At 34.3% G+C, this 15,416-nt stretch overlaps 1 protein-coding gene across 3 annotated transcripts in view; it reads right to left on the bottom strand.

Moving 5' to 3' along the window:
- The window catches only part of CDC73 (cell division cycle 73), a 123,749-nt gene that overhangs the window by 12,051 nt on the left and 96,282 nt on the right, over nt 1-15,416 (bottom strand). For 2 of the 3 annotated variants that reach the window (XM_036084173.2, XM_036084170.2), the window contains exons 14-15: nt 8,341-8,502; nt 5,292-5,392 (exon numbers count right to left, since the gene is read on the bottom strand). In XM_036084173.2, coding sequence (XP_035940066.1) covers nt 5,292-5,392; nt 8,341-8,502 — 263 coding nt within the window. Of the gene's footprint in view, nt 1-2,406; nt 2,746-5,291; nt 5,393-8,340; nt 8,503-15,416 lie in introns of those variants that run through there. The other variant, XM_078078349.1, reaches the window with a different exon arrangement.

The raw sequence follows: 15,416 nt of genomic DNA on the forward strand, positions 1-15,416 counted from the left end.
CAAGAACATGCTCAAAGAGAAAATGGTTTCATCTAGGAACAAAAGAAATTTAGTGGAACTGCAACATACAAAGTTATGTAAAAAATGGGTAAAAGGTTAAGACCACAGATTCAGAACAATGTTGGCCATGTAGGCCATATTAAGGGGTTTGGACTTTTATCTAAGAGATAGGGAGAATCACTGCAAAGTGTTTAGCAGTGACTACTGATACAATTCAGTAATTAGAGAAGAGATTTGCTCAACTTGGGAGAAGATATATGCCTGGCAAGAAAAAGATTCAAGAAATAATTAGGGAGTAAGAACTAATGGAACTTGGTAAGAAATGATGAAAAGGGAAAAAGAAAAATTTGGAAAGCCTCGTGAGAAGGTTATCTAGAAGCAGATAATTAAATGATATAAAAAGTGAGTCTAGCAAAGATCCATAAGAGGATTTCAGGCAGATGGAACAGCTGGTAAAAAGGTTCTGAAATGAAAGCAAGCTTGGCACACTCTATAAACAAGTATAACTTCTTTTGTAGGCAATGTCCTATATGTAGAATTTGGCTATGGTAAAAAATACGAATTTATTCCAAATATGATAGTAAGCCACTAGAAAGTTTAGAGTAAGAAGGTAAAATGATCCGGTTTTCATTTTTAACAGTTAATTCTGGGTTTTGGGCAAATAAAAGACTCTAGGGCAAAACCTCCTAAGTACAGTATATTGCAAAAGGTTAACAAATGGACCATAAAGTATTACTTTCAATCTTTCTCTCTCTCTCTGATCACCCAGTTCAATCAACCTGGCTAGTTTATTTTGCAATCAATTTACCATCTGTGAAGTTTTTGTTTTACATGTACACATGTAAGATGTTTAGCTTTTCTTTCAATTTACGTTTTTTCTAGCATATAAAATATAACTGTTACTATCATTATAATCTAGTATTAGAGGTCTCTAAAGAGAAAAATGATTGACTTTGTTAATTTTTTTGATAGCTACTTTATGGACTGCTTGTTCCATACTGCTGGCTGGCCTACTGGCTTTCGATGTTAACAATGAATCGAACGAAGTGTAATTCTTTTTTTTTTTTTTTTTAAGAGTTTATTTATTTGACAGAGAGAGTAAGAGAGATCACAAGTAGGCAGAGTGGCAGGCAGAGGGAGAGGAAGAAGCAGACTCCCCTCTGAGCAGAGGTCGATGTAGGGCTCGATCCCAGAAACCCAGGATCATGACCTGAGCTGAAGGCAGATGCTTAACTGACTGAGCCACCCAGGCACCCCCAAAGTATAATTCTTGATGGAAATCCAAAATGAATCATTTGTGCTCACAAAAAGAAAACATATAAACATTACTCCAGAATTATTATGCTTTTATATAATTAAAAGGTCCCCTCATCAGACACATTATTCATTTTGAATTTAATTCAATTTAATAAATTTAAACTGAATCATTAGAAGGGCTATATGTTATAGTTTGAGAAAACCCATTTTCAGAATATTTATCTGTATAAAAAATTTTAATTTTTAAAATTTTTAAATTAAAGTCAACATTTCAATACTTCCTGTTTTCCTTACTACGTTTCACTTTTCTAATTTTCTCAATATGATGTGCTTTTAATCATTCTTTTAAAAAATATTTATCTATTTATCTATCTATTTATTTAGAGAATGGGTGGAAGGGCAGAGGGAGAGAGAGAATCTCAAGCAGACTCCCTGCTGAGTGATGAGCACAATGCAGGGCTCAATCTCATGACTCTGAGATCATGACCTGAGCCGAAATCAAGAGTCAGATGCTCAACGAACAGACTGAGCCACCCATGCGCCCCTAAATCATTCTTTTTTGAAGACTTTATTTATTTATTTGAGAGAGAGAGAGCACGAGCACACAAGCCAAGGAGGAGGCAGAGGGACAGGGACAAGTAGACTCCCTGCTGACCAAGGAGCTCGACGCAGGGCTCAATCTTGGGACTCTGGGAAAATGACCTGAGCCAAACGCAGACCCTTAACCGACTGAACCACCCAGGTACCCCTCATTCTGAAAAATATATTAGTTATATTTTAAAAAAATGATTTATCTAAAGCTATAAAAAGCCTACAGTCCCCCACTCCTTAATTTCAATAGATTTAGTTTAAATAGTATTTATTTTTCCACCAGAACAGACAACTTTTAAAACTTAAGGTGAAACGTGAGGGGCGCCTGGGTGGCTCAGTCGGTTAAGCAGCTGCCTTTGGTCCAGGTCATGATTCCAGGGTCCTGGGATCGAGCCCCACGTCAGGCTCCCTGCTAAGCAGGGAGCCTGCTTCTCCCTCTACCTCTACCTGCCGCTCCCCCTGCTTGTACTCTAATAAAAAATAAAAAATCTTAAAAAAAAAAAAAAAGGTGAAACGTGAGAGTCCAAAAAGCTTAAATCACAAATGAGAAAGCATAAGGTTTCTCTAATCATACAAGATATTTTATTAGCATGAAGGAATGGTGGCAAGCAAACTTACACCAAGACATTACTATAAAACATCTTTCTTATTCAAAAAAAGACTTTTAGTTTTTAATCCTCAGCAAAAAATAGAACAAACTTCTTTTATAAGAAAGCCAGTCATCTGGGGCGCCTGGGTGTTTCAGATGGTTAAGCGTCTGCTTTCGGCTCAGGTCATGATCCCAGGGTCCTGGGATTGAGTCCCGCATCGGGCTCCCTGCTCCTTGGAAGCCTGCTTCTCCCTCTGCTTCTCTCTCTCTCTCTCTCTCTCTGTCTCTCATGAATAAATAAATAAAATCTTTAAAAACAAAAAAAAAAAGAAAGCCAGTCATCTATCTGGTAGCACAATGAATACTAAAGCAAAATACTTCACACGATTCAGAATTGTTCATTTTTTGCAAACTGCATGAATCTCGTCGACATTATTTTACAGGAACAAAGAAGTAAAAAAAAAAAAAGAGAGAGAATGCTCTTGAATAATATTTAGTAGGTATAATGATGGCATGTCAGATGACAAACGGGCAACATAAAATAGATACTCATGAAAAATTTTTCTCATTGGTAACTAGCATTTTTTATACAAATCAATACTTAATATCTTCTCTAAAATTCTGTATTCTATTATGCAATATGAAGAAAATATAAGTTTTTACCAGGGCCCATACAGATGCTCAGTTTTCTCCCATGCTATATAGATGTTACTATTTTCTATGTGTGTTATGGGGGAAAGGGTGAAAACCTAGAAAAGGCAGAGTAAAAAGCAAGGAGACCAACTAAGAGCTAAAAGGTAATATATTCCTAAATTTCTGGCTTAGGAAAATTACAAAAGAAACTAACTCAGAAAAAGAAACAGTGTGAGAATGAGGGAGAGTACAAGACAATTCCATTTGGAACAGGCTGAGTCTGATGTACCAACAGGACCTCTCAGAGGAGTTCTCTCATAATTAGTGAGATATATAGACCCAGAATATAAAGCTAGAGACTTCACTTAGAATAAGGGGAGGGTTATAGATGGTATTTGAAAGCTACCAGATCTCCTTGAGAGAGTTATCTATAATAAAGGAGAAGAGAAACTAGACATAAAGAGGTAGCGGAAAGCCAGAGGAAAAGTAGCTAGAGAATCTAAGAGTAACAAGCCCTTGGAAAAGAACATTTTAAAAAGGAAGAAATGAATGAAGAGAATCAAATTCTGATAAGGATGTCAAAAGTATCTAATATTTGAGTCATTGGTAAGTTTGGTGAGAATAGTTTAGTGAAGAGCAAGAGAGCCAAACAGCTAATTGAGAACTGAATAGAAAATGAGTTAGTAGAGACAATTCAAAAGAGGAGCTAGAGTTGAGGTCAAGAGAAAGAGTTTTAAGATGGAAGGGGCAAGAAGAGTACTTTCATTTTAAATGCTGATAGAAGCAAGAGCTTAAAGAAGGAAGACTGAAAAGAAATAATTTATGGAAGAAAATCATAACTGGTAACTGTATAAAAAAGTCTCTTCTTATCTAAATTTCAGAAGACTAACAATCTGACCAAAAAAAATTACAACATCATTACATTCTGAATGAAATTTAGGCAGCATTTACATCTTGAAGACATTATAATCATTTTTTTTTTTTTTTGCAACACTATTCAAAAAGGCAAGCAAGTAGGTAAAACATTCGTGTTCACGGACATTGCACTTTCATTAAAATTCCCATTCTCTCTATATCTTTAACTTTCTATTTATCAACCCTGTGCATTATTCAAGTTTCAGAAATAACAAAAATCTATCACAATATTAGTAATATTAGAATCATTGTCTAAAATGAATGAAAGTAGAGAATAAAGGATTAAAACTTCCAAGCTTGGGCAGTTTCCATCTTGGAAGAATGGTGGTAACCACTAACAAAGCTGAGGTTGCTTTAAAAAAAAAAAAAAAAAGGCTGGATTTTACAGTAGCACAATCTATATTCATAATAACTGAAGTTGTCATTTCTAATAAACATACTTGTTTCATAAGAATGTTTTTTAAAAAAACAATTTTACTAACTTAATTGGGTACTCGAATTAAATAATAATTGGAATATTGGAATATCTCTACTGCAAAAACCAGAGTAAATTAATCTACGTTTAGTGTATCTCACTATACCAATACACCAAAAGATCTAAGCCACATGAAATATTCATTTAACAGATATCTACTGAATGCTTCCCCTAGCCAGGCACTCTTCTGTGATGACAATTCAAGGGTAAACAAGGCAGAAAAGGCTCCTCCCACCAAGGAACCTGGCCTTATAGCCAGGGAAGACTTACAGTAAAGGTATAAATAAGATAATATCAAACAACAGTAAGTACTATCATGAAAATAAAAGAGCTTAAAGAGTAACTGGAAGGAAGTAATGGCTATTTCCAGGCTGGCCAGAGAAGGATTCTCTAAAGAACAGAATACTTGAACTTAGACTTGAATGAAAAGAAAAAGCCAAATATGCTACAATCATTCTAGACAATGGAAATAGCTGGTAAAGGTCACATGGTACTTTAAGTCCTAGCTACACATTACTGTTCAGCGGAAGTCAACCCATTTAAAAACTGGCCATCAGTTTTAATAAAAATCTGTGGATGTGCAACAATATTAATGCTTTTTAAGTGACCTAATGTAGGGAATGGGAGATAATTCACTTTTAGATATAAGTACACAAAAAAATATTAATGTTCAAAAAAAGACTAAAAATATTTCACAGGTGCTTAAAAATTAGCATATGTTAATGGAATCTTTTGATACACACATCATATATGAAGAGCCATAGATGGCTTTCTCTTAAAGCAAGACCATTTCTATATTGGATAAGCGGTAAAAAATAAAGAGAATCTTACTTTTAGCAAATATGTCAACTGGTGATCCATCAGGCAAAAGCCATGGCCAACCTTTGAACTGCCATGCAGGACCTTGCACAAAAACTGCTACAACCCGATCCCTATAAAGAGAAAAGGGGCAGGGTGGTTAGAGCTCCAGGGTTGAGACAATACCTCAAATATGAAATTTGATTACTGTAAATTCTTAAGGAAAGGACTCAATTGCTCATGTGATATAATCTACTGTCAACAAATCTGTGAAGCAAATTACATAACTCTTTGTTATAATGTTATCATTAGAGCACACTAATGATTGCTACACTTTCCATGCATCTATTTTTGCACCTAAGCCTTTTAAACATAATTACACACACAATCCTTATATGCAATCTTTTTAACCTTTAATCTGCCCTTCTCCTAGAATAAGGGCCCACTTTTCCAATGCGATAGGGAACAAGACTTGATCTATTAATTGAAAAAGTTAGTTTTAAAAGAAAATCATCTAAAATTCAAATACATCTGAAATGCTTTACTCTAATTAAAAACATTATAAATTATAGTAATTCACCAATCATTTTATTTTATAAAGCCCCAAGGCCTTATTTTTGAGTTCTGATTATTTGGAAAGTAATCTTGAGTAGAAAAACCATCAAACTTTAATTTTTCCAATTGTTTACATTTCACTCACCCTAAATTCTATTAGCATTTTCTTTTCTTTTCTTTTCTTTTCTAAGTAGGCCCCATGCCCAATGTGGAGCCCAACCTGGGACTTGAACTCACAACTCTGAGATCAAGACCTGAGCCGAGATAAAGAGTCGGACACTTAACTGACTGAGCATCTGCCTTCGGCTCGGGTCATGGTCCTAGGGTCCTGGGATCGAGCCCCGTACTGGGCTTCCTGCTTGGCGGGAGGCCTGCCTCTCCCTCTCCCACTCCCCCTGCTTGTGTTCCCTCTCTCTGTCAAATAAAATCTTTAAAAAAAATAAAATAAAAAATAAAGCAACTTGTCTTTCCAACCACTCAACTTTGTTTTCCTAAAAAGAACAAATCTTTCTCTACGCCCTCATATTTTTCATTAGTTCACAAAATACTTAATTAAATTGAGAAATTATAATAAGTACAAAGGCCATAAACAGTTTAAGTCTAGAACTAAAGTCGGAACAAAACCGTAATACAAACAATAATAGTTAACATTAAGACGTACTATGAGCATTCACTCTGTGCCAGGGCTGTTCTAAGCACCTTACATTGTACAGATGTTAACACACTGAATCTTCCAAACAATTCAATGAGGTGACTACTATTATTACCCCCATTTTACAGATGAGGAAATGTAAGTGTATGGTCAGTCCATTAGTCAGAAGAGAAATGGAGGGAAGAAGAGGAGTGAGAAGGAGAAAGGGAGGGAATGATTACTCCTGTGCACTGGTTACGCTACTGTTCCTATGGGAGGACTGATAAATCCTGAGAACAGCCATCTCAGTACTATAATGGAAATAGTTTTAACCTTACAATTCCCTGAAAGGGTCTTAGGAATGCCCAGAGGTTCGCAGATCATACTCTGGTAACCACTGCATTAGATGAAGACTACACAGCCAACAGAGCCTTAAACCAGGGTGACCTATTCAAGTAAAAGACCTACAGCGACAATTCAAGTTACTGTGAAAAACCACAGCTTAAAATTCTTAATCTACTAAAAAATCTCTAAGGCTAACATTAAATCTTAAATAAAAAATTTCCTCCTTGCATAGGATATACGTCCCATAGTGCCAAAACTATCTTTGGTAACGGAGCACACTATTAAATGGTCTCTTAATTTGATGACATAGCTTGTACCATACAATAGCTGAAAGCCCAAGGTGCCTGCCAAACTAAAGGAAATTTGCTGGAGAGGTATCACCTAGATCCTACTGGGTTTCACAGGGTTAAGAGGTAAGCAGGATAATATAAATACTAATCTCAGTGAATTCTTAAAAGGACAATTAACAGAGAAAGAAAAAAGGTAAGGAAAATATTATCCCTAGGTTATGACATCAACGACTAGGGACCGAGCTGATACATACAAGCAGTGCTTGTAGCACGGTGACGCACCTGTATACACCCTATTTTTTCTGCAAGTAACTACAAACATATAAAACAAATGGTGTAACTTTCCTTCTTCCTAGAATTTTTAAACTTGGTATCCGAAATTCTCATCTTACTTCATATAATAAATTTTTAACATACTTATATTCTCAATGCCCTGACTTTCTAATGTGGGAAGACTAATGAGTACTTCAAAGGTAAACCAGGTAATTCATCAATGTGTTGTATTCTCCATGTCACAGAGATGCACTCTCAGACTCTGTATTTTTATTCCAGCTTAGATTAATAAAATAATTTAAGATAATTCATGAATCTGAGTTTATAGGCACTTTGTTATAAATAGCTTACTTAATATTTTATTAAAGGACACTTTAATGTAATCAAAGAGTTAAACCAGAGGAGTAATGTTATTCTTTTTATTAAATTATTCCCTACAATAAAAGTAACAATTCTTTCATTTATCATTTCTTACCCAAAAACGTGAATTCTCCAAATCAAAAATCTAAAACTATAGCTCTCAAAACATTAATCTATTTGGAAATTTTGCTCTAAAGGCTGATCCAGAACAAATAAACAGTGGAAAGAGTTTTTACTAAGTTTTCCAGAAGTTAGTGTTTTTGTTTTTTTTTAAAGATTTAATTTGAGAGACAGCAAGTGCACACGAGCAGCGGGGGAGGGGCAGAGGGGCAAGCTGACTCCTCACTGAATGGGGAGCCTGACAACGACCCAATTCCAGGACCCTGAGATCATAACCTGAGCCGAAGTCAGATGCTTAACCAAGTGAGCCACCCAGGTGCCCCTGAAGTTAGTGTTTCTTATAAGTAAAATAAAGTTTAGCTATCCAATGTGAACATTATTAATGACCAACTTAGACATTAACATGGTTTTCAGGGATAGTTTCTATTTAGAACTCATGACAAAATTTGATAGTTTTTAATTATACAAAAAAAATTTAATGACTACATAAAAGTACAGATCATCTTACCAGTCTTGAGGCATAAGTTTAAGGGGCTGGTCCACTACTCTGTAAGGGACGGTGACACTAATCGCAGTGCCTCCTGGTTGCATCTGATCTTTTCTTCTCTGTATTAAAGTTTCATTTTCTCGTTGGCAGCCTTGTTTCTTCTTTTCATCTGAGGGGACAAATCTTTGAAAAAACAGAGATGAGAAAAGGTCAAATGTTTCAATGTGATACAAATGGGAAAATAAATTATACTGAAAGTTTTAAACCAAACTTTCTCTTTTTTTTTAATGAACCTGCTCTGCATGTACAGATCACAATGTGTGGAGTATAATCTTTCCTTTCCATGACAGTACTCAGCTCACACAGGCCGTAAGTTGGTGTGTATGTCTGTGTCTCTCACACACACACACAATTTTTATTAATTCATCTAGCACTTAACATTTTCCAAAGTTACATAAAAGACCATACTAATCCTTCATTTTTCAAATGCTAGTAGAAGGAAATTTTATTATAAATCAAAAGGTCACTTGACATGAAGATGATGTGGCTTTTCCCCAGATAGGTGACTTAGCCTAAGAGCATCACAAAACACCCCTTTTCATGGATTATGACTTAGCAAAATTAGAAAAATGCTATCCAATTTCAGGGTTGCTTTGCAAATTTTAAAGGAGGAATTAAATAAGTATATGCCAACTGTCTTAGTATAAATACTGCTAGTTATTTAGTAAATTACCAACTCTACCATGGGATTCAATTCTCCACTGTACTAACAGATATTCTCAAAAATAATTTAGCAATCTGCAGAGCTGTTGCCAGCTCTAGATTGTTGGTATTCACAAAGCATTTCAAAATGGTCTTTTAAAAATATGCATACTCCTAATACACACTCTATTAGCATATTTTATTGGCTATCGTCTGGCACCACCAATTAAATGGGGGCAATGCAGTCATTACATTGAGACTCATTCAGCTTCTAAAGTTTAAGACAGATAAATGGAGTGGACAGGATGCATGAGACCTTGCACTTGGTAGAGTCCTTTGAAAAATTTCAATATCACATGCTGAATTCATCATTGGTAATACTAGTCTTGTACTCATGAAAGTTTTTAGTAGATGGTGATTGTGATAAACGGTACTTCATTTCTGAGCTGTTTTCATATCCATGTCAAATCTGATGGAAAAGTTAAGATTTCCATACCATTTAAAAACCTCCTCCAGATAATCATTTTACTACCTATTGATTTTGGTTATTTATTAATCAAGCCCACTTAGAAAATGCCAAATGTAATACTAACACTGAATAAATTAAACACTTTAAAATTAACAGACATGCATTGTTGGAAACAGTTTTCATATAAAACAACAAAAATGTATCAAGTGAACAGTGATACATTGTGCTAAGTTATACAATATACACAGTTGTAAAAAAAAATAGTCACTGCCCCCTTGAAGCTTACATTCCAGATACAAAGTGGTCTCACTGCCAAGAGAAAGACGCTTTATCTCAGTCTATATCTAGATGGGATTAAAATGTTTACATTCTTAAATATAATACTGCATCTCACTCTTTTCCAGCTTTTGAAATTTTAAATGTTGTAAAAGTATAAAATTACTTATGCAAAATTACTTACAATCTTTAATGAATTATTATATACGTACAAATGAGTGATCTATAATATCCAACTTTTAAAATAAGTCTATTAAACACCTAATTCACTTCTAATACATTAAGAAATGAGTTACATAGCATTTGCATGTTCACATATTTGTTGATGTTTTACTAAGTTCAGAGTCATTAACATGGTTCTTTAACTATCATCCTGTAATTTTTACATGCTCTAGTATTTTAATTTCTGAATATATCTAGGTCTTTAGAATAGTAGCCTTCACTGTAGTAAAATGCAGCTGTTTTTCAAAATGTTTTTCAGCCTTGATCTCATGTGGTAACGTAAGGATCAATCTTCTATCCTACTCTCCTAAACTTAAAGTTAGAATAACAATGTAGATTTCTCTATTCATGGAAGGCACTAGCAAACTAATTAAACTTAAGCCTTTTTTTTTTTTTTTTTTTTTTTTACTATATTTCCCTGGGATCCTGGAGTAAGAAATAAAGCCTAAATTCTGCTCAAGGGAGGGAATCTAACCTAAGTTCCTTCTTTCACAAAGGTTGGACTCTCAGGGATTAAATTCAATATAACGGTAAGCTAGAAATAAACCCACTGCCCACTCTTTTTCCTGTACCCCACCCCTAGCCCTTATTAACACCCTGGCAACCGCAAGGAAAATCAAATCTCAGAATTGTAAATTGGCCTTCACTTGAATTTGAGGCAAGAATTAAGCACCCTGACCACAATAATAAACACATTATCCAAGCCAGGCCAATGAGACTTAAACCTGGAATTTTTGCTGGAATTATTGGGAAACAGGCACTATCTTTCTACTGTGATCAGTAACCTGGAGTTTTTGATAATTCTCTTTGACCCTGAAAAGGGAGAACCTGAGAGATGGAGAGACCAACTCCTGATTTTATCATTTTAGCACTAAGTCTAGCTGTCAGAAGCCAGGACTGTTCAGTCACGTTGAGTCAATAAAGTATTTTTTGATAAAGCTACTTTGAGTTGGTATTTATCATTTACAACTAAAGATGTTCTAACAAATATAACCAGAATTGCACAACTGATGTGATGGATGAATATATGTGATTTGGAGAAATATTATGATGTCCACTGACTTATCCAATATTTGCAATTATTTATTCCACTCTACATTCCATGAGTAAAGGAGTGTGGGTGATGATATGACTAAAGTAATTACTATTTAAACAAGTACAGTTCTACTGAAATAATTAGTATTGTCCAAGAATAAAATCCAAATAAATGATTTAGCTAAATAGATTATAGACTTTACATTATTTTAAAAACAGAGCAAGTTTATGAACATTTCCCAGGTTAAAAATATAGTTTTCCTTTTTCCTAAATAAAAGAAGTTAGAATTTGAAAAGTAGAGAAAAGAAAAAGCAACAATGCATGTTTAAAAACCTCAAACTGAGAATTTAATTTAAAGTGATGTAATATTGGCAATGCTCCCAGGTACTTAGCAAACACAAATGTAAACCTTTTCTGGATTACCCCTCCCCCCCACCTTCATTTTAAATTCCAAGGAAAATGAACAGTAAATGAAGACAATGAAAAACATTAAATGTACTAAACTAAACACACAAGGAAATGAGAGGCATCATGAAAGAAACAACTGTCAAAAGAAAAAGGTAACTAAGGACTTCTAATAATGCAATTATCAAAGATCAAAGCTTATAAAACAAGATTGCAAATATGGACAGGAGAAAAAAATACTTTTAAAAAGATCAAAGATTTGAAAAAGAACTAAAGAGAACCACTAAAATTGAAAAAGTCCCAGAAAGAGAAGAGAAAAGGGGCAGGGGGGATACACAAGTAAAGGGCCAGGACTCAGAACTGACAAAAAACACAAATTCATACACTTAATTCTAATGAATCCTAAAGTGGGATATTTAAGAAATCTACATCTAGGTTGAACAGATAAACAAATTTAAAATGGTCTTTAAAATAACCAGGTAAAGCAGATTTCCTTCATAGGACTGATTACCACACTAACAGGTGACCTATAAACCAATATAGGAAGCTAGAATGTAGTGCAATAGTATCTTAAAAGTAACGAGAAAAAAAAAAAGAAAAAGAAAAAAAGAAACTGTATTTGTTTTCCAAAGTGGTTGAATCCTTTTGCACTAACTGTGGCTGTTGGGAACAAACTATTCATGGTCCAGAGTAAACTCCAGTAATTGTTCTGCCTGCTTCTTCCCCAGGCCTCAGGTAGTTTTCTCATATGAATGTGCTCAGTAGTATTTGACTAAATGTGAGGGGAACCCTCTAGATATATTTGAAGCACTCTCTACATGCAATCTCTCTTCTGGAACTCTGTCCTCTATCATCATGGCCAGAATCATGAGTGCCATCCAATCATTTTATTTAAATAAACTTATAGTCCTACCAGAACTTCTCTCAAGATCACATTTATAATTATATGTAAAATGTATTTATTAATACTTTCATAATATAACCTTAATTTTGTTATTTAGGGATGTTAAAGGTTATGGTAGGTTTTGTTCTGTTTCATTTATTTATTGAAGCGCTAAAAAATTGAAAAATCCTTAATTTTACATGAAACCAAATAAAATCTATGCCAAATGAGCTATGGGGTACAGCCAGTACTATAATTGTGTGGAGGAGGTTTCAATTATGCATTAATTACATAGCAAAGCCTCCAGCTGACTCACACTGTAGGGGAGATGTCAGTTGCAATGAGGTGTTAAACAATGAAGGGAGTGTTTTATACTTAAATTAGGCTCAGTCTATCCTAAGAATGTGGTCTATTTAATTATTTGGTTTCTCTGTTGTGAGCTTAAGGAGAAAAACACTAAAATTTACTTTGTGATTTCTTTGCATTGTTTACTATCTTCCATTATAAATAATATTTAAGATTTAGATCTGTAAATGAGCACCGTAAAGGTTCTGGAAAATGAAAAACTAAAGGCAGAATTTGTTTAACATTCCAAAAACTTATTGTGAATTTTCTGTAACCATTAAGGTATATTTATAAAAAATAGAAATACCTGTCAATTACTAAAAATTGTTAAGAGTTGGAAATACCAAATTTACAAATCATAAAAATCAAAGAACTAAAAAGGGCCTTAAACACCTGATCCAAATACAGTTAGTGCAAAAAATGCAATACCAACTATAATGACACTTCACAGGAACTAAAATCAAATCCCAGATACAGATACAACTATCATATATCAAAGAAGGAATTTGAAATTAGACATAAATACACTAAATGAATTCACAGCTTGTGCAAACACACGCAAAAACCAAAATTTGAATTCCAAGTACGTAAGTCTGCCATTCTCCAAATTATCAATGTGTTCCTCCCTCCTTTTCTGTTTCCTAGACATTTATTTAATATCCATTACTGGGCAAACACTGTTTTCAACAATGGAGGTACAAATAACAATAAAGTAACAAGCCCTTTTCTCTAATGAATTCACAATTTAGTTGGAACTGTGAATTCCAACTGGGTGCCAGACTGTAAAACACAGAAGCCATCACAAAACAAAAACAAAAATATAGATGCATATCATACTTCACAGAATATAAACAATGAAAAAACTACTCTTGTATACTCATTAGAAGGTGGAAAGCAGACACATGAATGCTCAAACAAAAACTAACAAAATTTTTAAAGCAGTTAATGAAACCATTTTTTTGCATGGGTCTGACACAGTTTCAGTTACATTATCAAATTTCAAGGAGAGCCAAAATGATCGTATTTCTTATTCACCCAATTGTAGATGACTTGAGGAATTACTTGAGTAATTCATAACACTGTAAGAACACTAAACAATAAAAGCCTAATGAAATATAAAACATAAGTCCTTCTTTCCCAACTGATAATGGAAAAAAGCTCAGTGAAAATTTCATTCAAAAGTACTACAGAAAAATACTCTATAGATATATCTGTGCCACATTACATAGATTTTTTTTATAAAGCTATTTAAGTCATAAGGTACTTAAATTCAATTCTGCATTTGGTAAAACTTGAAATCAAGTTTTATAACTCATTTTGTATCTCATTTTTAGTCATAAGTTATTGTAGAAGCAGTAGGATTTTCTTTTTTGGAGGTCAGGTTGCTTTTGTTTTCTTTCTTCAAGAATTGTAATTGTTATTTACTGAGAAAGAAGGCAGAGCATTCACATTCTTGTTTTGGATACTAATTATGTTACTGACTGAAAATATTTTCCTAGTCACCACTAAAAATATTTAACAAGAATTTTCAATGTTAGACCAAATTACAAAATATTGTTACTGTAATTAACAGTGAATATAAGGCCCTGAATACTACAGAAGAGTATTTTGTTCCAGAATAAAACCCAATTTCTTTTTGTAAAATTTATTTATTTTAGAGAAAGAGAGAGACAGAGACAGAGAGAGTGCAAGCACGCATGTGAGGTGGGGTGGGTCCTCAAGCAGACTCCACCGAGCACAGAGCCCAATGCCAGGCTCCATCTCACAACCTGAGCTGAAATCAAGAGTCAGGCACTTTAAATGAATAACCCACCATGCGCCCTAAAGCCCAATTTCTTAATCTGAATGTTTGTTAAGAATCTCCATTATCAAAGGTTAAAATAACTAAGCTGGTCTTTGGGAGACCTGGTTACAGTTCCTGCTCTGCATCTAACAACCAGAGTAGTCTTTTTATCTCTTGCCATTTTCATTGAGGGTAAGAAGGTATTCTGACAATCCTTTTTAGGTCTCAAAATCTAGAAAATAGGGGCGCCTGGGTGGCTCAGTTGGTTAAGCAACTGCCTTCGGCTCAGGTCATGATCCTGGAGCCCCCAGATCGAGTCCTGCATCGGGCTCCCTGCTCGGCAGGGAGTCTGCTTCTCCCTCTGACCCTCCCCCCTCTCATATGCTCTCTCTCATTCTTTCTCTCATAAATAGATAAAATCTTAAAAAAAAAAAAAAAATCTAGAAAATAATAAATTTCAAGTATTTCCTTAGATTATTTAAAAAAACCATCACTACAGTTATGTACGTTCTCACTCACACATTGTGAGAGGAGCTAGGTGAAGTTTTTAATGGCTGATATATTATTGCTGAGATCTAATTTGATTTTGAACTTATCTTCAAGATGTGATTTGTTTGTAAGTTAGTGTCAAAGAAAATTACACTTTTCACTATACTCTCAATAATAAGGCATTAAAATTGGGTTTTATACTAAATGCTGGAACATATTTTATTTCTCATCAGTTGCAACAAATGACTCCTAACACAATCATGTGAGCTCCAAGAAGACTGAGCTTGCAGTATATTTATCTACACATAGCACTTTGATTTTTAGTTTTTGCTCTATAGTGTTGAATGAATAAACTCAGTATAGACAGATTAAATACACCTTATAAAATTCCAGTTCCAGTAATTATAAAAATCCTTCCAAGAAATGTCAGATAAAATATAACAAACACCTGAAATGTAGAGCTGAGCTGGAAAGAAAATAGTCATGG

This window comes from Halichoerus grypus, chromosome 7, assembly GCF_964656455.1.
Source record: "Halichoerus grypus chromosome 7, mHalGry1.hap1.1, whole genome shotgun sequence".
Classification (NCBI taxonomy): Eukaryota; Metazoa; Chordata; class Mammalia; order Carnivora; family Phocidae; genus Halichoerus; species Halichoerus grypus.